General features: G+C 47.4%; 4 protein-coding genes across 5 annotated transcripts; 1 reads left to right on the top strand and 3 right to left on the bottom strand.

Moving 5' to 3' along the window:
* Positions 1-1,764: 1,764 nt before the first annotated feature.
* Positions 1,765-3,279, bottom strand: LOC135384678 (uncharacterized protein K02A2.6-like). The gene is made up of 2 exons (XM_064613868.1): positions 2,566-3,279; positions 1,765-2,448 (listed from the first exon to the last, which is right to left on the bottom strand). The coding sequence occupies exons 1-2, from the start codon at positions 3,277-3,279 to the stop codon at positions 1,765-1,767; spliced, it is 1,398 nt and encodes a 465-aa protein (XP_064469938.1).
* A 45-nt stretch (positions 3,280-3,324) lies between these two features.
* LOC135384677 (uncharacterized protein K02A2.6-like) lies at positions 3,325-4,275 on the bottom strand. Its single transcript, XM_064613867.1, has one exon. It carries the CDS (start codon positions 4,273-4,275, stop codon positions 3,325-3,327), a length of 951 nt encoding a protein of 316 aa, XP_064469937.1.
* Positions 4,276-14,426: 10,151 nt separating this feature from the next.
* Positions 14,427-16,613, top strand: LOC135383544 (uncharacterized). The gene is made up of 6 exons (XM_064612963.1): positions 14,427-14,522; positions 14,887-15,056; positions 15,127-15,283; positions 15,362-15,488; positions 15,545-15,685; positions 15,747-16,613. The coding sequence occupies exons 1-6, from the start codon at positions 14,503-14,505 to the stop codon at positions 16,581-16,583; spliced, it is 1,452 nt and encodes a 483-aa protein (XP_064469033.1). The 5' UTR covers positions 14,427-14,502; the 3' UTR covers positions 16,584-16,613.
* On the bottom strand, positions 15,298-18,838 carry LOC135383545 (uncharacterized). Of its 2 annotated transcripts, none has more exons than XM_064612965.1 (6): positions 18,540-18,838; positions 18,350-18,446; positions 18,099-18,277; positions 17,952-18,013; positions 15,941-16,718; positions 15,298-15,479 (listed from the first exon to the last, which is right to left on the bottom strand). In XM_064612965.1, exons 1-5 carry the CDS (start codon positions 18,721-18,723, stop codon positions 16,671-16,673), a joined length of 570 nt encoding a protein of 189 aa, XP_064469035.1. In that variant the 5' UTR covers positions 18,724-18,838; the 3' UTR covers positions 15,298-15,479; positions 15,941-16,670. The 2 variants fall into 2 exon arrangements, with proteins under 2 accessions (XP_064469035.1, XP_064469034.1); XM_064612964.1 differs by having other exon boundaries at positions 15,941-16,705.
* Positions 18,839-23,643: the final 4,805 nt, after the last annotated feature.

Raw genomic sequence — 23,643 nt, 5'->3', positions numbered from 1 at the left:
TCTCCAACCACTTGAACCGCCCCTCCACCCATTCGAGCGGCTAGGAATTGACCTTTTTGGACCCTTACCTACGACACCCACCGGTAACCGTTGGGTAGTTATAGCCATCGACCACGCAACACGCTACGTCGAAGCTGCCGCTCTTCCGTCGGGATCCTCTGAAGAAGTCGCACGCTTCTTCATTCATAACGTCCTGCTCCGTCATGGTGCGCCACGTGTAATAGTGAGCGGTCGCGGACGCTGTTTCTTGGCTACCCTCCTTCAAGACATCTTCCGTGCATGCGCTTTTCTACACAAACCGACCTCCCCATACCATCCGCAAACGAATGGGCTTACTGAACGTTTCAACCACACTTTGTCCGACATGCTTGCTTGCTACGTATCCTCCCAGCACGACAACTGAGACGCTATCCTGCCTTATATTACATACGCTTACAACTCCGCGGTACAAGCCACGACCGGTTTCAGCCCTTTCCGCCTCGTATTTGCACGGGATCCTCTGAGCTCCATCGACACCCTATTCCCGTACACGCCTGCCACCGACCACAACCCGACTTTGGCTGATGCTATCTCTCGCACCGAAGAGTGTCGTCAACTGGCCCTTTACCGCACAATCGACAATCAGGCACATGCCAAGCAACATTACGACGAGACCCATCCACATGTCACGTTCGATGTCGGTGAGCTTGTATGGCTTTGGGTCCCTCTACGAAAAACCGGCCTTTCAGAAAAACTCATCTGGCGCTACCTGGGCCTATACCGGGTCCTCCGTCGCTCCTCGCCCGTTAATTACGGCGTCGAACCCCTCGATCCTCCTACCGATCGCCGGCACAGGTCAACAGAAACCGCACACGTTACCCGTCTCAAGCGCTTTGTTCAACCGTAGCCTAACACCCCTCCACTTCCGCCAGGTTGGCGTATTCAACGGAGGGGGGAAGATGTGAGACAGACCTGCGTCCATCGCCATCGGGCTCTTCTTCTTCCCACGCTCTACCTGGGTCATGCGCCTGCTTCATTTGCTCGGTGCAGAATAAATAGTTTTCTATCCAGAAGAACAAACCGTTCTCTTGCTCACAATACGCGTAAATGACGTTCGCACAAAGTAGAATGATAAAAAGTTCAAGTCAAGCGACAACAACAACTTTATTACAAGCTGATGAATGGGGTGTTTCATCGCCAGGGGCGATACCCTACCCCATTGCTGGTGGTGATGTGGGGAAGGAAATAATGAGCCCTTTCACAATAAGGATCGAAGTCCTATGGTATTGTAGAACCGCCTTTCCGGCATAGTAATAAGGTTCAGAACGGAAATAACACCACCTTTATTTCCTACTTCAAGACCGTAAAAATGTCCACTTCCAGAACGATGCGCTCGCGCCCCCGATCCCGCACAACTTCGTCGTCGCCTTCCGGCTGCACACAACAAAACTCAATACCAAATACACAACACTTCTTCCCACTTATGTAGAACGCACATTTACGAGCTGTTCAGCAAGGTCGGGAAAAGTCTGGCGGCTGGCGCGTACGCTGTGACCTTCTAAGCTCTCTTGTAGGCGGATCCCTGGTTTCAGGAACGGCGGAAGCAGTCACCACATCCGAGCACTCCGTTAATCGTTGAGGATCTATTGCAGTTGCCTCTGACGGTCGCTCAGGGGAAATGTCCACAGTCCACGGAACGGAACTGCTGTTCCCGGGATCCTGATCATAACGTCGTCTAATGTGAACGACGTGACGTCGTGTCGTTCCGTGCGCTGTCTGGACCATCTACGACCGCCGACCCATCAGATCAAGCAGCTGACCCGGTATCCACTGAGGACCTCCTGTGAAGTTTCTAATGTAGACTCTCATCGATGGCTTGAACAGCGCATAACGTGACCCAGCTTCCTCCTCGTCCTCCCCCATTGAACTCCGATGCTCACTTGGTTTCAACGCCGACAGTGGCGACGGAAGCTCCCTGCTGAACATCATGGCTGCTGGTGACTTGCCTGTGGTGACGTTGATAGTAGTGTGCTGCTTGAACATAAACCGCGCCAGGCACTTGTCAACGTGTCCCGCACTATCCTGTTTCAGAACCCTCTTCAGTTCCGCCACCATGCGCTCTACTTGGCCGTTAGTGGCCGGGTGATACGGAGCACTTGTGCGATGCTCGACGCCATTTGCTTTGAAAAATCTCATGGTTTCTACCGATAGGAACACCGACCCATTATCCGACACGACTACCTTCGGAATTCCGAAAGTGGCGAACATGTACCGTAGCTGTTCAATCACAGCGGCGGCCGTAGTACTTGTCATTCGCCTAACTTCCAGCCACTTGGTGTAGGCGTCAACAACCAGTAGATACGTTCGCCCGTCGACCGGTCCGGCGAAGTCGATGTGAATGGTCTTCCAGAGTTCCGTCGGTCTTGTCCACAGCGGTGGCGGAGCTCGCTGCGGAGAGCGACGATCGACCTGGCATTTGAAGCAGCCGCGTACGAGTTGCCCAATGTCACGATCGATTCACGGCCACCACATGTAGCTTCGAGCACAAGCTTTCATTGTGACTATGCCCCAGTGTCCGCAATGCACCAGTTTCAAGGCCTGCTCTCGGGCAGCCGGGGGAACCACAACTCTTGAACCTCTGGTCACACAATCACCTTTCGTAGCCAGCTCCCGACGGCGTATCTTGTATTGGTCGAAGCCTTGTCCCCGTAACTTGTGAAGGCTACCGTTTCGCAATGCTCTGTGAACTGCTGACAGCACCGGATCTTGCTGAGTCATCTTGTCTAGAAGTTTAGCCGTGAGAACAGGTCCTTCTAACGTGTCGAACAGGAGCACGTCACCCGGTCTATACGGTTGATCGGTCATTGATGGCAACGGCAGTCTACTGAAGGCGTCGGCATTTTGGTTTGTGGCGCCCTTCCGATAGCACAAGTCGTAATTATAGCACCCTAATTTCAGACACCATCTCGTCATCCTTGGCGACAGCATTCCAGGCATTGGCTTGTGTTGCCCCATTATGCTAAGCAGCGGTCGATGATCGGTGTATATCGTGAAATTCCTTACTGCGACGTACTGGTGAAATTTTTCTACCGCAAACACCAATGCTAGTCCTTCCCGATCCAGTTGAGCGTAGTTCTGCTCTGCACGTCCCAACGTGCGCGAGGCAAACGCAACGGGCACTTCGCGGGCATCGTCGTCAACTTGTGCAAGCACGGCCCCTACACCGTAGGGAGAGGCGTCGCACGCGATTACTAATGGTTTTGTCTCGTCGTAGTGGGCAAGTACAATACATTCGTTCATCAGCTTCTTCAGGTTTTCGAACGCCGCTTGGTGCCTTTTCAGCCACTACCATTTGTTGCCGTGTTTAAGCAGTTCATACAGATCCCTTGCTATGGCGGCGCGGTTTCTCAGGAACCGGTCGTAAAACGACAGCATGCGTAGAAACGCTTTCAATTCAGTCTTGGACTTCGGTGATGGGGCCTGAAGCAATGCCTTGACCTTGCCGTCTGTCGGATGCAGACCTTCTCCATCAATGCGATGTTTTAAGTAAGAAACCTCTGGCAGCGCAAATTTGAACTTGTCTCTTCTTAGGCGATGGTTCGTCCCTTCCAGCTTACTGAGCACCTGCTCCAGGCGTGAGTTATGTTCATCTATGTCCTTTCCGCAGACAATGACGTCATCCAGGTAAGCGCTTGTGCCTGGAATATCCGCCAGCAAGGTGTCGATGAACCGCTGGAAAATTCCTGGAGCTGCCGATATTCCGAACGGAAGCCTCTTCACCCAGAACAAGCCCTTAATCGTGTTAATAGTCAAAATTTCCGCAGCCGCAGTGGTCAATCGGAGCTGCTGATACGCTTGTTTGAAATCCAGCGTAGAAAATATTTTTCCTCCACGAAGTCTGGTGAAGACCTCAGTGGTCGTGGGAAGCGGGTAGGATGATGCCTTGGTCCTCAGGTTAACCGTGCTACGGTAATCACCACTCAGTCGTATGCTGCCATCCTTTTTTTTCACGACGACCAGCGGTGTAGCCCAGTCCAAGTGCTGCGCCGGCTCCAGAACCCCTTGGGAGACTAACTGGTTGATTTCTTTCTCGACTGTACTTCTAAGAGCGAAGGGGACTGGTCGAGCCTTCAGGAAGCAAGGTGCGGCGTTCTCCTTCAACTCCAGTGAGACCGGGGCACCCTTGTGACCGTCGATGTTTCCGACAAATACAGTTTCGTACTTCTTTAAAAGGCTGCGCAGCTGGCATGAGTCATGAACGTGATGAATATCGCTGACTCTGATGTTCAGCGGCATGAACCAATCTCGTTCGAGAAGATTACATCCAGTTCCTCTCATGACAGTCAGAGGCAAAATGAAGTCCTTCGTCTTGAACCGCACACGTACTTGAGTCGTGCCTAATGCCTGTAGGCCTTCGCCTGACCATGTTCGTAGACAATTGGTCTTTTGCTTTAGCTCCGGAGGATTGTGTGGCCACGTCTCCCGATAAGTCTGTTCGCTGATTATCGAGCAAGCTGCTCCCGAATCCACTTCAATATTGAGGCGCTTTCCTTCTACCTTAAAGGGACTCTGACCAGAAACTGTGGGAGCTCTTTCGTACTTGTAGTCGATAAAGCACCCAACAAGGACTCTCCATGCGAAAATTCACGCATTAAAACCCCACGGTTTCTCTAAACTCGAATTTTAAACATTCGACCTCATCCGAGTGCAGCACGCCTAGCGTCAAACCGAGAAAACATACGTTTATATAGAATATCCACCCCGGCCCACCATCAAGATGACGTCAACACGGGGGCCACTCGCAACACCCACAATTGGCTCAAACGCGTCACGTGGTCACGCAATATCTGTCAATTTCCTTCATGAAATGGCATTTCTACGTTAATATGTTTTTGTTACAGAACCTCAAAAAGAAAAATATACCCTTCATTTATCACCTGCAACAGTATCTACGATTTTCTTTTCAATCTGTACACGGCGTTCGATATATGCTTCCGTATCCGGTCAGCTGTAATGGATGCCGTCTGCCGAGCTTGCGAACTGCGAACTTGTGTGACTCCCGGTTCATCCTCTTTGTTCGGGTCATTGGGTTGGTGTTCGTGTTGGTCACCATGTTCTGAACGTTTCACCTATCGTTGCGGTGTACTGTTCTTGATCTGCTGCGAAGCGACGAACCGCAACGGCAGTCACTCGCCTCAGCGAACTTCTGTCTGCTGCATCTCAAAGGAGCATGGGGACCTGATGATACCTTCAACTAAAAAAACCAAATGTGCTCTCGTGTGGTCCTGACGGAAAAGTAGTATCAACAAGGTTAGCACATTTATTTTTCAGTTCCAAGTGTACGTACTGAAAACCATGCAGGTGCAGTCGATCATTCTCGTAGCTGTTGTGTAACGCGTATGCTTTCTTACATATCCCACAGAACCCTCCACTTTTTAGACCAAGTTATCGTTATGAGATCCTTCTGATGGCTTCTTACTAGGCTATGCCGCTCCGAAGCATTGAGATGACGAAGCGTCGTGGTAGCTGCACCTCTGCCTTCGAAAGATGAATCAGTCATTCCACACTGTGCTTACTGGCTTTGTATAGAGTCTGGCAAATCCGACAGACTTGGACTGCCTTTTTCAAGAAAGTTTGAAATGTAAGTATGTGTATATTGGTTTCACATATCCACCACATATTGAGCGTGTGTATGATTGTACTTTATATGCTACAGCGTATCAGCGTACATTATTATTCAACACGTAGTGTGGCAAACTCGACATCAGTCACACAAAGCCAACAATTGCCTTTTCTTCAATTGCTTATTTTTATCATATCATGTTTTTGTCTATATCTCAATTTACCAACCAACAAAGTATATTATTTTAGTATAATCGTCTGATATTTAACAAGTCACAGTTTTACCATGGTTTTGGCGCACTATAGCCCGAGTTGCTTACGCGTCGTTAAATTGAATCATCGTCATCTTCAACTGCCATTATTCAATTGAAGTGCCAGGTGGATATAATGATATGGCAAGATATATTTTTTTGCTGTCATCCTGGAATTGCTCATTTCAGAAAAATAGTCACCGTGAAGTTTGTTTTCGTTTTCAGAAATATTAAGAGGACTAAAACCAAACACTTTTCTTGCAGAGCATCCCTTATGCACCTGCATTTCAATTCCAATCTGTATTACAAGAATGACAGACCACCCAACAGAGATGAACATCTGAAAGTGAAAGAGCTGGAATGAAGATACGTTAATCTGTGTCGAAGGTTCTTAGTATGTGTGCAAGTCGAGGACATAGGTCAAGCTCATTCCTGTCTTCAGAAGAGGTGACAACTATGCTCCTTCTATCTATTAACCAGCTCCACTTTTTAGGGTTCCCTGTAAACTAATGGCGCACATCATGTACGTTGTCAACCAAGTTGACTCTGTCAATTTCTTTTTTTAAATTCCAGCATTGCTTTAGAAAAGGGTATTCAGGCAAAACTAACGTAGTGGAATTCGTTCACAGCATTTCAAACTGTCTTGATTTCTGGGTCCACGTAGATGTAGTATTATTTTTATTTTGTAAGGGCTTTTGACACTGTGCTCTACGCTCGCGTGTTGGCCAAAGTAGCCTAATTAAAAATTGATTCTGCTACCTGGATATGCAGTTGCTCAACTAACCGTAACTGTGGCGACAACTCGTGAGGAGAACCTATCATATCGCCACCATGCAGCATTTGTTATATTACAATCGCTTCACATTTTATTCTAGTCAAAAGCAAGGCCTTTTGGTGATCAGTCTTGTATAATTACGTGCCCCTCCGTTATGTAACACCACACTGGGTTCTTCAACCTATGAGAGATAAATAAATATATTGCCAAGTAAATTGTCTACAAGGCTCGTTATTCCATTTCGCCACACTACCACAAGCAATTGTTGGAGTAGTGGCTCAGGGTATGAAGCTCGCCACTAATCATCATTCAAACAAAGTTCATAATGTAAAATGCTTTACTCAGAACACTGGCTTAACACAACAATTAAGAATAAAGAGAGTAAACGTTTTATTGCCTATCCAGGTGGCATCATCCCTCCAACAGAGAACAATCAAAAACAACATCAAAGGAGTCAAATCGGTGGTCCGCATTCCTTTCATCCAATGTATTTCATATGCTATTTGGAGGGCACTGTGCCCATCAGGCATTTTGACTGTGCATATCAAGTTGAGTGCATAGAATGTGATGCAACCTACATTGGCGAGATAGACAAAAGACTTGGGACAAGACTAAAAGAGCCAGTTGCCAGGGCTAGTAATGCTTAGCTTAACTAAACAGGACCGAATCAGTCTACCACTGCTGTCCTAAGGGGCATATATTTTGATGGTGCAGTAACCTTTGCTCATGACTAGCGATGGGGCCCTAGAAAGTTCTTAGAATCCTGCTTTATCAGGCGTGATGCTTCAGCCTGTAATACATACCGTGGCCCCCTATCGGATGTGTAAGATTCCCTCTTAGATAGGCTGATGTGCTCATCTTTGGCCTCTGTTGTACTGATGATGCCACCCGGAAAGGCGACAAAACGTTTACGCTCTGTTTTTATTCGTTGTGTTGAGTGTCGGTGTTTGCAGTAAAGGACGCTACATTATGAGGTTGTCACCCGGCTTTTGGAATATATTTTCAAATAAAGTTGTTGTTTTACAAAGCTCAATACATTGCAGAAATCATTCTTGTTGCCTATTGTTTTGGGGGTGCCATTCTTGCAGTCACATGAAGCACTGAAGGGCCAATTTAAAAAGTAAAGGCAGTCTGATTTATGTTCTTGCTGACATGGCACAGCGTATGTACGAGGTAGCTCCATTTCAGAAGCCTGAGAACACTCAAAGCAATTAGTGTGCTAGCATCAGATATGGTGTACAGCATTACATATTTGCTTTTGCTAGGGCAACTAAGAAGGGTGGATAGAAAGGCAGTTACAACCTGTTTCCACAAAAGACACTCAGATTCATTAGCAATTTCCTCCAAGAGAGCCAAGGCTTTTTCCAGATTACTGGAACATGGGTACCTGGTTATAAATAACAAGAATTCATCTACCAGAAGTCAGTGTTTCACACACCCTGCTTTCCATCAACACTATTAAAAGGTGTGACCCCCAAACCTGCACAAAATTCCTGGAGAGTCTTTACTGGACACTGTTGCTGTCCCTCTCACCAGGTGCTCTCTATGAACCCGATTCCCAGTTCTGGATGCACTGCCTGAGCTAACTTCAGCATGCTTTCCCAACACGAATGGTAACTGCTATGAGGAGTGTTGTACTTACTGAAAGCAACATGAAATGCTGTACCTTGACTGGTAACGTTGATATCCTTCTTAAGACCATAGAGAGATGTTCCTTGCTCCCTTTCTTCCAAATCTTACTATCAGACGCAAGCCCACTTGCCACCAAGCCAATGAGATGTGCCTCACAGTCAGTGCAATCAAGGGAATCTATCACTGAGGCTCAGAAAAGCTGTTTTCCATCGGGATCTGATCCAGCACTGAGCCGTGAGTAGCCCCGTGAAAGTACCAGGGTTTCTTCGAATTTTAGATGTGCCAGCATTTGTTTTCCTCCCCTCCTTCTTTTTATGTAGTAGCTGATTACTATAGCCTTGTACTGCTTTGGAGATTGAAGATGTGGAGATGATGTAAGAGGTGGAACTATGCTTTATGCAAAATGAGGCAAAGTGTGATTATGTACAAATCTTCTGAGAATGTCTATGTATCATTCACACAAAGAGAGGATACGTGTTACATCTTTTTCCGGTTTTGATATTTAATTATTAATGAATATATCTCAAAGGCCATTGCAGGGCATTACATGAAGGGGGACATCAACATGGGTCACTTAACAAATACGGAAGTTACAAGGAACATACATATTTCGAAGACAAGACTCTATTTTTTGTTCGTTCATCAGTTTTGCTCAAGAAATTCTTCACTGTAGCAATGGCACACAATGTCACGAAAGGAGTGCTCATCTATCGTTCCGCAAGACTCATTAAAAAGGACTAGTGTTGTGTTTCAACACAGCATGTTGAACTCATGAATCATGCATCATCCTGAGAGCTATAGATCATCCTAAATACAGATGCTGAATTATTTTAAATGTGATAGACGAGCTGTGCGAAGAGGTACCCCCAGTTAGGATCTTGGGTACTTGAAGCCTGTGGCATTTTCTGTGGGAAAGGCTTGCCAGACCCTCTTCACTGCACAGGCTGGGATGACCATGATCTTGTTATTTCCAAGCTTGTGCCATACTCACCTTGCAAACTGGCGATACGCAGTGTATCTGCATCGTCTACACAGATGTACATAAAATATAGTTTAGGCAAATAGGTAACCGGTTACAGTACAGTGTGTGTGCATTGTCATTTCTACATGCACCTGAGAGTAACTGCAGTTTACCTGCCCACACCTTGTACATTACTACACATGCTGTGTTCTTTTAGAACCCAAAATTGTTTTACTTTTCACTGAATCGACAATCAAGAACACTCAATATCGCTAAAAACCTACGCTAAAACCTTATGCACAGGGCAATACATAAAAATGTGACTCAGCTAGGACACAGCACACTGACAATTACAAAATTGCCTATATTGGTTTTCTCCAGTTCAGAGTCGTGTACTGTATAGCCTTTTTATGTGCTGCGCCCTGTACTGCAGTTTTTAACGACTCTATTATGCAGGACCAAACCAGTTTTGGGCGCCCAAATTTTAACATCGTTCGACAAGGACACATGTGACTTACTTGTGAATACAGTCGCTCATAGGTTCGCGCTGCCCACGGAGTTCAATATGCGACCTTCAGGACAGTCATATTGAAGGATAGAAGTTGGAAATCTTTGTGGGTTGTAATGCACTCATACTGCAGTCATTCGGCAGTGTTTTCGAGCTCCTTGCAGCACAAGCATTCGATCTCCTTCGGCATTATGACACACCAGCCACACCGGCACCATGAACAGCAAGTGCGCATTAGATATCAGAACACGAAATTTCTGAGAACGTTTACATGTTCGATCACATGCAGTGTTCGTTAAAAAGCTCATCGCTTACCTGAAGACAGGCGACTCATGCTGTTTGCTTCACCTGTAACTGATGTTCGTAGTGCAGTGCATTGCGTAGTTGCAAGTTCGTAGTGCAACTTCGTCTCGCATTCGCGGCATCGGCGACGTTTCGAAGGCCTACCGAGCTGTTCAGCACGCAGAATTTTCTTCTCGATGTCTCGATCGCAGAAAGGTCAGAAAGAAGTTCCGGGCTCGAAGTCTCCGCATTTCTGCCTTCGACGTCCATATTGAAGATCGTTTTCCGGACGGATGCCGGCGCTCCACAAACTCACTAACAACAGAACTTCCGGTCCGGGCGCCCAATGAAACGTGGCCCTCGTGATTTCGTCACGCACACGGAAATTGGCGGATGTCCAGTGCAAAGAGGCTAGATTTCGGCCCCGATTGCGCGAGTTGAGGGGGAAAAGCGAAGCCGGTTTTCAGCTCCCTGTTTGGCAAACTTTGCCTCCGCGCACAGCCAAAATATTTCGCGTGTGGCTTGGAGGCATATTATACCTTCGTAATAGATGCAAACGAAATATTTGTCGAACTTCTGGTCAGAGTCCCTTTAAGCGTCACTGTGAATTTGGGAATGTCTGGACGACCTAGTTTATCCCCGACGTGGTTAAGTTGGTAAAGCTCACTGCAGGATGAGTTCCGCTCATTATCCGACCCACTAGCAAGGTGATGACTGTCTCCTGCCACTGGGGCTCCATGTTGCTGCGTACGAGCTCTCGCAATGTGTCCCTTTTTGTTGCACCCGTTGCATATGGCATTCTTGAACCGACAGTCCTTTGCCTCGTGATCTCCCAAAGAGAGGCCACACCTTTGTGTTTTAGTCGTCTTCTTCCGATGTCCCGCGGGTTTTCTCCGAACGATGTTAACCTGGTCTGGTTCTTGTGCCGACTGCAGCTGACCCTGCTGACTCACTGCTGACTCCGTTGCGAGAGCGATCTTGAAAGCCCGATCTAATGTTATGTCACGCTCCACTTATAGGCGTTGCTGCTGGTTCTTATGCCGAATACCGCAAATGAAGCGGTCTCTCATCATGACGTCTAGAGGCAACGCTGTGGACGGTGTCGGCTGCTCCGTCGTTGGCTGTTGCTGTGGTGGGCTATCCCCTGATGCCCTATCCGTCGCCGGCGTCGAAATTGTACTGCTAATACTGAAATTGCAGTCTCTGACGATGGCCCTGAGTGCTGTAACATAGTCTGCTATCGTTTCCGTCGGCGCTTGATTACGCTGATGGAATTTGAATCGGCTGAGAAGTTCCGACGGTTTTGGATCGAAGTGTTCGGCGAAACACCTGGCGATATCTGAGTAGCTCGCTTCAGATGGAAGTTGTGGCGCAAGAAGAGCTTTCAGAGTTTCGTACGTCGACTCCCCGCACATTGTAAGCAGCACCGCTCGCTTCTTCTCTGGTGTTGTGATGAGATTGGCCTCACAGTTGAACGTTAGACGTTCTATCGACGTGGACCAACTCATGCCCTCGTTGAACTCGGAGATCCGTCCCAGCGACATGCTTGCCTGTTGTTCGATGTCGTCGTGGGAATGTCCTCACTCGTCGCCAGTGTAGCACCGCCTTTCCGGCATAGTAATAAGGTTCAGAACGGAAATAACACCACCTTTATTTCCTACTTCAAGACCGTAAAAATGTCCACTTCCTGAACGATGCGCTCGCGCCCCCGATCCCGCACAACTTCGTCGTCGCCTTCCGGCTGCACACAACTAAACTCAATACCAAATACACAACAGGTATCCAGAAAGGTGAAGAGAGCTTTGAGGGACAGCGTTCGTGGGCTCGTCACGAAAAGCGGTAGCTAGATAAACTTGATGTATTTAATTCATTTGGAAACAAGGATAGGACAAAAGTATACGTTTACGACCTTTGCAATAGGAGACCGCTCCTCTTCAAGTTAAAAGAAAAAGTGGTGTCCACAAAGTCAACACAGACTACCCGAGGTGCTGATGTGGTCGTTCCGAACAAAGTACGGAGATCAGCTGTTGTCCCATTACTCTTCCCAGTATCTTAAATAGTTATTATATGTCCTGTGTAGATATAAACAATCTTTCAGTAAATGCTGTGCGGGAACTATCAGTACATGTAGTCATTTCTTTTTGTTGTGCTTGGAATTGAAAATTTTACATTTTGTTGTGTATTTTTTTGTAAGTCTTTTGGGTATTATTGGCTTAAATAATCGATTCTTTTGCAGTGCATGTTGCCTACAATTTCACAATTTGTGATGTATGTTTGCCTGTTTTTGACGACAACAGAGTTACCGGGATTACGCCCTCGTGAAATGGGGCTGTTACCGCCTCTTTTTGCACAATAAATTTGGTTGAAGCAAGTTTGAATATAGCGTTGAAGTTTATGTTGAAGCATTACTTGGAAGACTGTGCTTGCACCATCGCTGTCCTTACCACAGAAGTAACTCACTAGTATTTCAAAATAGCAAGGTAATTAAAGATAATTCAAAAGTTTGCCAGAGAGAGAAAACGGCAGCAGGGAAACTCCGTGAAAGCGAGGGAGAGTCTCCCGCTTTTCGGTGCTTGCGGGTATTCGGTATTTCAGGGTAATTTCTGCCCCCACCCCCACCCCACCCTCCCCGTGCATTAGCATCGAATGCTCAGAACCATCAACACTGTCTAAGTACTAATGAGCGTTTGGTGTTTACGAGTAGCTATGTTTCGAAATGACATTACAAAAACGGTGTATACCCATGGGCGTTCCTGAATTTTTTTTCCAATTTGGGGGGGCAAGCGTGCAACCCCCACCACCATCACCTCTTTTTCTAGAGGCGGACGTTGTGGTCTGTGCGGATGTTTAGAGGTTCCTTTATGCCATCTGAAAATAATCATGACGACCTATGGCCAAAGAGCGCACTTTTTCAGAAGCGAGCTTGGAGCTCCAGGGGTGGGCCACGACCCCCTTGCCCCCATCTCGGTACGTCCATGCGTATACCGTGGACACGAGAGATTAGTTGTGTACATTACACGTGCAATAACTGTTAAAAGTACATTAAATACAGGCAATCGCAGGTATAGTTGAAGATGGTAGAAGGCGGAAGACTTTGTTCTTATGATCTACCCCTAAATCATCTACTGCACACGCGTTGATTTCCGTAACAAGTATCAAAATTACCTATCTAAGGCGCCGTCTTATCATTCCAGCCTGAACACATTCTTCATCATCTCACTGCTGCCCACGCTACTGTTTTACCGAATGTTCCTCCATAATTCACTTACTCTCTCAGACCAACCACTCTCCCCCCCCGCCCCCCCCCCCCTCCCGTCCAGTGCACTTCCGCAAGCACACCACTTTATCACTCCGACAACTCCTTTTTCCTCGCTCATTCCTTCCCAGCTTTCGCTCCGTGCATGTGTCAAGACAAATCCCAGGTACGTGGCGAGGGATGAACAAATGGCTGCTACGGTTGCCCAGGCGGCCTGCGAAAAGTCATTTGCCTCTCTTTGTACACACTGCATTCCCCGGCTTCACTACAACGAGTGCGTTTGCGGCGTTCGACGTTTCCCCTATTTCAAATGGAATCGCAATAGGAAAATTCGCGCGTGCCTGGGATTTTTCACTTTTGTGCGGAAGAGTATTGAGTACGTGAAAAGTGGTGGAACGCTACATTGGGCTCTTTCTGGGGTTTGTTTGTTCCTGCGCCGGGAGCTTTTTATGACTGCTTTTGATTTCTCTTCGAGGCCTACGTGACTAAAATGCAGCTTACTCCGCGTGTAGGAAAGGCTTTGCTCGCGAATATCGACATATTTAGAGACATACAGCGGGGCTTTGTGGGGTGACACGTTTCCGCCGGATTCCGTTTGATTCAGGGATGCATTTAATACATGTCCAGTATCCCGCTTGCGCAAGCGCTGCCTCCTACTCAACATAACAGTAGTCACAAACAATGAGAATTGTCATAGGCAGGCCGCAAACATGACTCCTGGCATCAGCACCTTTTTCTTGAGTTACTCGAATTCGATAACAATAGTGTCTCTGTCATGAAAAAAAAAAAAAGAGTTTGGTAAAGTGAGAAGCCACAAAAGACCTTAACAGCCTTAACGTTCTGTCACTGCATTGTTGAGCCCTTGTCAGTTGCCCCTGTGAACAGTGATCACGAATTTAGGGAAGACGATAATCACGTGGGGTGGCCGTCGTTAAAATACCAACCGTGCTGCTTTTTGTGGCAGTAGCGTGTTGCTCTGCGTTCCCTAGAATTGCGGGACATCCCCCTTTTAAAGTTGGCTTGACCTGCGTACTCCCTGCCCTTCATTGAAGCAATGCCTTCCACCTAGTTTTGTGAGAATATCGGTTAACCCCGAGCTGTAGAAAGAAGTATCCACACTTAGGTGTTTCTATGAGAGGTCCCTCAATAGCGTACAATAGGTGAATGTAGAGTTTCGAAATCTGTAGGCAACCCTGTGCTCCACCGCTTCCGGTTCGAAATTCTCACCGCCGCCGCATGGCTATGGCTGCAGGAAGGTGAGTAATCTTTAAAAAAAAGAATAATAAAGAAAAGAACGATGTTTAAATGGCGCACGGGACAGTCAACAGCGGAAATTTATAACTGCTCCCAGTAAAAGTGGCAGCACCGCAGCTTTTTTGGGCACAGCACTGCAGTCGTGAACGGCTGTGTGTGCTTGGGCGTAGCGTGAACGCAGTTATTTGACTGATGTATGTGTGTATAAGCGATCAAGAGGGACATGACTAGTTCGTTTGCAGTGATATAATAGCCACCCAGCCATGTTCGCACATTCAATGCGGTTGAGCTCGGCTGAAAGCGTCCCGATGCGCACATCGGTGTTTTGTGTAACAGTTGGTTCAAGTTTACCGCTTTTCTGCGCAGCTTTTTGCAAGTGGTGAAGTACAAGGAGTTATCCTACACAGACTGTGCAGACCTGTGGCCACGGATAACATACGACGACATTAATGAATATTTCATTAATAAGCTTGGCCACGATAAGAGGAAGATGGAGGCCTACAAGTCAATGGAAGCGTACCACTATGTTAAAAGCGGCGAGTGCTACTTCTTAGCGTTTCCAGGTTTCTGGGAAGAGTGGATATTAATAAGGTTGCTAACCAACAGGTAAAGTACACAACATCACCATAGCCACTGTCAACAACAAAGTAGTGCTGAGAGGGGTTGTCAGCCCCTCACAACGATCGGGCATGGTGTACACATGCTGGGTTGCTGCAGAACATGATGGGGAGATTGTGGATGCATCTTGCTCTTGTATGGCTGGGTAAGCTGGTGTAACACAGTATAGCAAGCGTTTCTTTATTAATCATGTTGTTACATAAAATATCCTGTATACTTTCAGGTTGGGTGAAGTGTGCAGTCACTGTGCTGCGATATGCTTCACTGTTGAGGCAACACACAGAGACAACTCGCAGCTGCCAGCACCTACAGATCTCCCATGCCAGTGGCTGGCACCACGCCTGAAACAGGTATTGACATTAACTTAAACAGGTTGCACATCCTACAGTGATTTTTACTCAACTAGATTCCACCTCAGCAAGCGCGGCAGCTAGACTATAGGCGACCTCGATGGTGGTCAGCAAAACGAAATCGTAATGCTACTGAAGATTCCACCATAGAATTTCCAGACGATAAGTTCGAAGCTTTTGTGTCACAAGTACGAACAGTAAGTGACCAAATTTCTGAGCCCACCCTATTTTTGGTCTAATAACTGCCTCAACGTTTAGGTCGCACCAGAGGCACGGCTGTTCACACTCATTGATATCAACCAAGCAGCCGCTACGCAACCAAGCACGCAGACTCAGGCCAGTGGCGATTTCATCATTTCGCCTACAAGTCCCTTGAGCTCACTCAACATATGCGTCGAGCTAGACAATATTAAAATATCAAGAAGAGATGCGGAAGAAATAGAAAAACTCACGAGACTACAGCGGAAGAGTCCAGCCTGGTTTGCACACAGAAAAGGCAGGATAACAGCATCAATATTCAAGGACGTATGTGCATCCAAACAGGTCAAAGTGTCATCGCTGCTGCAAAAAATTTTTTGTTCCCAAAACATTAGAAGTCCTGCCATTTATTATGGTATTGAAAACGAAGCAAGGGCAAAAGACTCCCTATTTGCTCTGTTGTCACAGCATCATGCCAATGGAAGGATAGAAGATTGTGGGCTCATGATCAGCCCGAGGTACCCTTATTTGGGATGCAGCCCAGACGGAGTATACTACTGCGACTGCCACGAACCAGCACTGGTTGAAGTAAAGTGCCTATACACAATGAGAGACGCTGACCCAACAACACTCGCTGAAAATGGACAGAACCAAAAGGATTTTTGCCTAACAAGGGATGGAACCCTAAAGCAAAGTCACAGATATTACTACCAGGTACAAGCCCAACTGCACTTGAACCTTGTGGACAGCAAGCGTTGCTACTTTTTCCTTTTTGTGGAACGTGGTGGACACCTTGTGGAGGTTGAGCGCGACGAAGAGTTTATGATGTGCCATGAAAGCAGTGTGAGAGCTTTCTTCACCGACATTGTGCTCCCACGACTAGTTAGTGGGTTTTAAGTCATAGTAAAACAGTGTACAGCCAAATCATTTCACTGCTAATCATTTACTTGCAAGATCTTACCTGTAACTTGCCTGCTTATTTGCTTACCTGCATTCTTGATCCACACAGAGATGGTCACCTGTAACGACAACCTAATTTGCTCTTATCAGTGGCCGTGTGAGGTTGGTTAACCCTGCCACAACAGTAAGGATACTGTCGAAATATGGAACAAGTGTGTGTGGGACATGGCCTGTCATGATACGCCACTTCTTCAAATTTCCAATAGCTCGTTCCACAATAATCCTACAGGAGGATATCCTTCTGGATGTTGTGACCTCGTGATGTGGTAACTGCTCTTTGTTCCTTGTTGATGCAGGTGTGATTAGGCGAGCTCCTCTTTGAAAAAATGCCTCGTGGAGCTGGAAGCCCCTGTCAGCAAGGACTTGATCGCCCTCTCTGATTACATCAAGTAGTCCTGTAAAAAGTAGAACCATTGTTTACCAGAGTAAAACCCACCGTGGGTGTCACAGTGACATCGAGGCTATGTCAGGGAAAAATTGTTTACCACTGTCTAGAGTTAGCTGCCTGTCTGATATCCGTCCCCCGTAAACTTTGGAAATGAGTGTTACTGCTCCGTGAGGGTTGACGCACACTAGAAATTTCAGTGTGCTGGTCTGTTTATAATTACTCCAGACCTCTTGTTGAGTTTTCATATTTAGTGGCCTACAAAGAAAGCCAACCATCACAGAGTTTATCAACATTACTTCGCATGATGCCCAATAATATCAGCTCCAATAACACAAGTATACACCAAAATTGTGTAAACAAATTTTTAAAAATTGGTAAAGAATGATACCCTGTTCACTCACCTGGAAACAGGAATCTCTGAGCAGTCAATTATGGCTCTTAGGTTTGGAAAATGTTCACGTTCCTTTTCTGTCAACCAGCTCTGTGCAACACGTGGCTCAGGGAAAACAATGAGCCGTTTACAGAGGGAAGCCACTGTTCTGAGCCAACATTTAAACATACTGCTAGCAGTGTGCTCGGATACTCCAAACCTGAACGCGAGGTCTTTGAATGTCGTCCCTATACGGAGCTTTATAAGAAATAAAAGAAGCTGCTGAGAGTGCGTCAGGCATTTTGAGCTGTCACGAATTACAGGTGAGACGGTGGTAAGTACAGCAAAGAAGACCGGTTTCGATAGACCTGAAAAGTTGCAGAGGGATTTCTTTTTACTGTGCTACACCTGTCTTGCATAAGTGGCACGTACCTGTGTAGAACAATGCTTGATCATCATTCATGTGCTCTACATCAAACTGTGCATTCAATTTCCTAGTTAGAGTTGCAACTCTCTCCTGTAGAGTACTGACTGTCCCCCGCAGTACCTCGTTCTCTTCTTGCAAGCAGGAACAACTTGCACACAAGGCGAGTGCGTCTGTCTGGACAGCTGATGACAAAAAAAGAAAGAAAAAAACTGTCGCGATCAAACAGGTGGAAACTTCGCTGTCGTTTAACAGGTTGAAGGCCCAAACCTTTAGCCTGAGTCAATGCGATGTCGCCCATGTTATCGTCGATACTGGTATCGTCGGTACATGCAGTATTGCCATAATCAGTGCCCAGAATCCCTACTTCGGCTTCCTCATCGAGCCTGGGATGCTGCTGAGCAGCTGCAGCTTCTCGCTTATGCATTATGCGCATGTGGCGTTCATAACTGTACAACAAGACATGACACTGCATAAAGTGGACTACACAGAACAGATGAAAAAGTTACCATTAAGCTTACCGCTTAGCTTTTCGTTCAGCCCGGGTCTCGGACTCTCTATCGTGTCGGAACACTGATGGCACGTAATCCACATGCGACGGATCATCGCTTCGCATCCCTGCATAATAACGGAAGATTTCACGCTTTACTTGCGTGCATCACACCCAATGCGCTCCGATTTAAAGTGCTTCAAAAATTGAGAAAAACCTACTTGTCACGAAGTGCATCTCACAGATGCGCGCGCCTACACCAGGCATCCACAGACGGCCGCCGGCTTTTTTTCGGTTTATGGCTACAGCCCAGCGCATTCGTCTTGCTTTCTCCCATGGAACCCGAAACATTTTATGTCCCTTGACAGACGAGTTAGAGCACCCGTATGCAGAACATCCGACCATAGTGAGACAAGGGAACGAGATGAACACAGACGCGATACATGCGCATTGCCAAATCTCGAACCGGAAGTACTGAGTCACGTGGGATGAACTGGCTCGCTACGTCACTGCCGGCGAAAACGACATCCACCTATTGGGATGGTAGTGCAAGAGCGTAACCGTTTCTTCTTCTTTTTTTTTTTTTTTTCTGGAGCATTTATTTTCGCCGTGTTGGCCTCATGCCAGAATACATTGGCGTGCCTTTTTGCTTGTATGTCGCGAAAACAATGGGTTCCCCAGAAAGTGACTATGTGAGGCGCGAAAGCTGAACCTGTCTTGTAAGCTTTGCAACTTTGTGCGCAAGTGTAGGATGCTCCAGTATTTTACCCACGACGAAAGAATTAACGACGCGTTCAGTGTGGCTTCCGAACTATCTGGCTCTTGATCCCTCACGGTGATAGGTTGATGTGTTGTGGGCTCAGTGGTGCAGATGCCGGTATTGACGTTCCCTGGTTTAACCCGCGGATTATTGCTTTTTCGTATTACTTCTTTTTCTTTCATAAAGAGAGTTCTGAGAATAACAGCAGACAAGAGCGTCACAGTTTCTTTCCCGGAGGGCTTATTAATGCCACACTGGCACTGTCGCATAATCAATTCCTGTTACGCTTTGCTTTAATTGCGGTAATGCTGACCCCTCGCCTGTACGCTCAGTGTGTGAAAGGTAGACCACTTTCCATTGCATGCCAGCCTACTCCACCTACCGAAGTACTTGACGAAGGAAGAATAGTAGGGAAATAATTTTTAATCGCTAGATTTACAAGCGAAATGGGGTCGAAATTCCTGTTTCTCTCTTTCTAAAGAAATGCTTGTTCATCCTTTTAGGCTTTTCTTCCCACCTGCAGGACTTCCCACGCATAGTAATCCAACAACAACAACTTTATTACAAGGTGATGAATGGGGGGTTTCATCTCCAGGGGCGATACTCTACCCCATTGCTGGTGGTGATGCATGGAATGAAATATTGAACCCCTTTCACAATAAGGATCGAAGTCCTATGGTATCCAGAAAGGTGAAGAGAGCTGTGAGGGCAGAGCTTTGGTGGATATGGCCAGGGACCAAGCAACTTTGTGAGACAGAACAGGCGAGGGTATAGGTCGTTAAGGGATCCGGAGAGTACGGTTCGGGAAGGTTGGTTGTGTGGGCAACGGAGAAGAATGTGCTCTAGAGTCTAGATCTTCTACGGCACTTCAGTGACAGTAGTGGAGAGAGTCAACTTGATTCAAGCAGTAACGCCACTGCGCTTTAAAAGCCACATCGAGGCGCATTCGATGAACTAATCCGGCATGTTGACGAGGGTACGTCGAGGCATTCGGAAAGCGAGCGCTGGATCAACCCTGCTCAGCATGGCTGGGGGGAGGATGTCAGCTGTCCATTGGCGGGTAACCAGAGGAGTCACGAGGCGCCGAAGTACCGACCCACGATCTCCTCTCAGCAGCGCAATGCGCCTCCCTTTCCGAGACGAGAGAGCTGCTTCTGCAACGCTGTCGGCCTGTCCATTCCCTTCGAAACCGCAATGGGCTGGAACCCATTGGAGAACTAGCCTGTGCCCTGCTTCGTAGACAATGTTGGTAATGGCTTACAACCCATTAACTACATCCATCAGCAATGGTGCTGATGAGCCTCTAATTCCAGAATTTTCAATTGCTTGCAGCGCAGGTGCTGAGTCAATGAATACGACCCATTCCCGTGGGGTAAAGCGAACGATGTGCTGCAGAAAGAAAAGTATTGAATAGAGTTCAGCAGCTGTGGGTGAGGTTTAATGCGAAAGACCACGTCCTTCCACTACGCCTTCGGTTGGGATGGCCAATGCCGAGGCGGACTTGCCATTTTGTGGTGCGCCTTCGGTGTGTGCTGCGGCAGAGGTAGAAAACTTCGCGTCTACCTCAGCATAAAAATGTGCTCGAAGGACTTGAGGGGGAACCTGACCTCTTCGGTCCTGGAGGTCCGGAAGACGGACGAAAGTCGGTGGTACAGGCAGAGACCAGTGGGCGTCCGGCGGTATGACGTCCTTAGCTATGAAGCCAGTGAGAGCCTGGCGTGTCCTCTGCGCTACGCGATGAAAATCGTTTTCAGCACGGTATCGAATTTTCCTGAGGAGTGAGTGACGGGGAATATGCGCACGCAAACGTAGGAAGTGTCGAGCCGTTTCACGCTCACGGAGAACCTCCACCGGGAGTCCACCAGCTTCAGCTAGGACTTGCCGTGTTTCAGCCATTCTTGGAACTCCAAGGCAGCCTCGAAGGCTTCGGGCAAACAGGACAAAGGGTCCGAAGGGTATTTAACGACGTTGTAGAAATCCTGTGCAAGACTGGAAGGCTGTAAAGCACAGTCTCCCTCACCAAAGCGGCGTGAACGGCTAGAAGGGAGCGCTGATCACAGTCCCCCTCCTAAGCCAGAAAATATGTTAAATTACAGGAAGCCATCGCTGCACCTTGGTTTCAAGGTGACTAATGTGGCGAGCCCAGCGCAGGGACGCCGGTCGTTCTCAACGTAACTCTTCTTTGCCAACACTGGATAGCATTATAGAATTCACGTTACGTCGGACACAGACGATACAAAATTCGCGGACTAGTACTAAGTTTAGGGGACGTTAAATGAAACCAAGCCACATTTTGTCATCGTGGGTCAGGCCCTGCTTTACGCGTGGCAATCACCGTGTTCCATACGCTGCGAGGTGGAGCAACCTTCCTCAACCTTCTGAACAGCAGTTCAGCAACGGAAAAGCTTGGTAAAAGTTTTCACAGCTGATTCTTCCATTTTCACTCTCCGTTCGACGTGTGCACTCGTGCAGTCTCCTCTGGCTATGTTTGTCTGCTGTAGGCTGCCCCGCGCTCGGTGCCTATCGATACCTGATGTACAAATTCCTTTTCTCGTCTGCCCGCGCCTCTTTCCATCTTCTTTCCTGCTGACGTCGCGCTTATCTTTTAAGTTGGCCTTCTTAGATATCGTTCTGCTATCAGGCAAAACCGACATCAGAGGAGGTGTTGCTGAATTCTGGTGATGGGGAAGCATGCGTCCTGCACTGACTGCGTAGGAGAACTGTACTGACACCTGTCTGAAAGCAGAACAAGGGTTGCACTGAAATGGGGAGCATGAGTCACCCGGAGCGGCCACTAAACAGCGAAAAACGCCATTCAAGCATAACGTATACCAGGGGTGCCGAACTCATTCATGTCCGCGGGTCGCATTGAGCCTTTCAGGAACTACGCGTAGGAACTACGCATACAACGGCTTTGGGATAGCCTGTTTCTCATATAGCCTAGATAGCAGGCAGAACTTAAAGCAACATAATACGTGTATATTTAAGTTAATTAGCGTAGCTCAATTACAGGGTCAGCAATCCTTTTTATTTACGGGTGTCGAGAGGATACTTGGCACCTCTTATTTTTAACTGTTGCGTCAGCATAGTGTGAAAGTAATTGCGCAGTTGCAATCTTAAGTACTTCGTTGAGGTGTTCGCTGGTTAGTTGTGCGCGTAAGTTTGACTTATACAGGTTCAACACAGAAAACGCCTGCTAGCAGACGTATGTTGGCACACTTGTCTCGCGACGTAATGCGACGAATTACGCATTATTATTATACGTATGTTACACCGAACATGGACAGTTTTGCCGCGACATACGTATCTCCAGATACTTCCCTCCAATATAATAATAAAACGAAGCCCGCCAATTTTAGCGAACCTGTTGTTATCGGTGCGTTGCACTGCAGGCCAATCAGTTCCATTTGTTAGCCATCAGGAACGTTGTCAACAACTGCGGAAAACGGCGAGTCAAAAAGCTCCGTTTCAGTTATCTTCCACTCGAAGAACCCCTGCTCGAATCCACTCGGGAGATCACAAAGCCTGCGACTGAACCGATCCGTTTCTGGTGGCATTGAAGGCACCAATATTACAAATCGGCCATGTAGGGTTTGCTCACAACTTTTGGTACGAATGTACTAGTAATATCAAACAAGTAAAAATCAGACGGAAGGACAAGTTTAGAGAGTCAGCCGCGAAGACGACGCAAGCAACACAGAGACCAACAGAGAACATCGAACTTCCAACCTTTTTGTAATATGATTAAGGTTAATTATATGATTAAAAGTTGGAACTTCGATGTTGATTGATTGATTCAGAAAAAAAAGAAAAAAAAGTGTACATGTGAGCGGATTGTGTGTGGAGTTCGACGTTCCCCGGCTGTCTTTGTGTTATACCTTCACTGTTTTTGTCGTCTTCGCTGTTGTCAAACGCCAACTGGCCCCGCTCGTCTCTTATGGCGAAATTCGGGTGGCCATTTCATCTCAACACGGCCTAGCGCTCGGACATTGCTAGGTCGGCGCACGAGCTGGAACACGTGACCATTGCCACAAGAACATGCGTGCCAGGAACCTAGCGGTTTTAGCCGCTTGAATCACCCACCTAAACTTTGACGTGCGGGCCAATAAGGGCCTCCCGCTACCCTAGTGCTTTTTTTTTATTGCGTGTTAGCGCCTCGAAGCAACTATGGCTATGAGCGACGTACAGATGTGGACAGACGGAGAGAGGACAGCAGGAAGGATTGGGTTACAGGGGGAGCTACCCTCGTGCTGCGGATATGACCACACTGGATATAGTTGGGCAACGCGGTGTCCGATCGCTTCGAGGCCGTGCGGAAAAAGTGCTAGTTGGCAAATTCCTGGCTAGACAAGCTACGGGTTGCCAATCCGATCAGCCACTTCAGTCTCCAGAGGCCTCTACCGTCCATCGTCAGAGAACGCCCGCATTCTAGTCTGTCGCTGCACAGCGATTTCTGCCTCTTTTGTTTTATTTTTTGCCATAGTAGGAAGAAATGCAGTTGTTCTAGTGCCAGCCGCGAACGCCTGGAGCGTCGTCACGCTCAAGAGGAAACACGTCACGCCAAA

The sequence above is a fragment of the Ornithodoros turicata genome, chromosome 2 (assembly GCF_037126465.1).
Source record: "Ornithodoros turicata isolate Travis chromosome 2, ASM3712646v1, whole genome shotgun sequence".
NCBI lineage: Eukaryota > Metazoa > Arthropoda > Arachnida > Ixodida > Argasidae > Ornithodoros > Ornithodoros turicata.
This window is presented reverse-complemented; position numbering and strand designations above follow the sequence as displayed.

What these genes read in the sequence shown, in the direction of transcription:
- LOC135384678 (XM_064613868.1), bottom strand. Translation starts at nt 3,279, where the DNA reads ATGAACGAATGTATTGTACTTGCCCACTACGACGAGACAAAACCATTA. An exon ending in GAGAGCAGGCCTTGAAACTG is followed by an intron (nt 2,449 to 2,565) that starts GTGCATTGCGGA and finishes TTCAAATGCCAG; the next exon opens with GTCGATCGTCGCTCTCCGCA.
- LOC135384677 (XM_064613867.1), bottom strand. Translation starts at nt 4,275, where the DNA reads ATGCCGCTGAACATCAGAGTCAGCGATATTCATCACGTTCATGACTCA.
- LOC135383544 (XM_064612963.1), top strand. Translation starts at nt 14,503, where the DNA reads ATGGCTATGGCTGCAGGAAG. An exon ending in TGGCACCACGCCTGAAACAG is followed by an intron (nt 15,489 to 15,544) that starts GTATTGACATTA and finishes TTACTCAACTAG; the next exon opens with ATTCCACCTCAGCAAGCGCG. An exon ending in TTGTGTCACAAGTACGAACA is followed by an intron (nt 15,686 to 15,746) that starts GTAAGTGACCAA and finishes CTCAACGTTTAG; the next exon opens with GTCGCACCAGAGGCACGGCT.
- LOC135383545 (XM_064612964.1), bottom strand. Translation starts at nt 18,723, where the DNA reads ATGGTCGGATGTTCTGCATACGGGTGCTCTAACTCGTCTGTCAAGGGA. An exon ending in TGAGATGCACTTCGTGACAA is followed by an intron (nt 18,447 to 18,539) that starts GTAGGTTTTTCT and finishes GTTATTATGCAG; the next exon opens with GGATGCGAAGCGATGATCCG. An exon ending in GCTGAACGAAAAGCTAAGCG is followed by an intron (nt 18,278 to 18,349) that starts GTAAGCTTAATG and finishes CTTGTTGTACAG; the next exon opens with TTATGAACGCCACATGCGCA.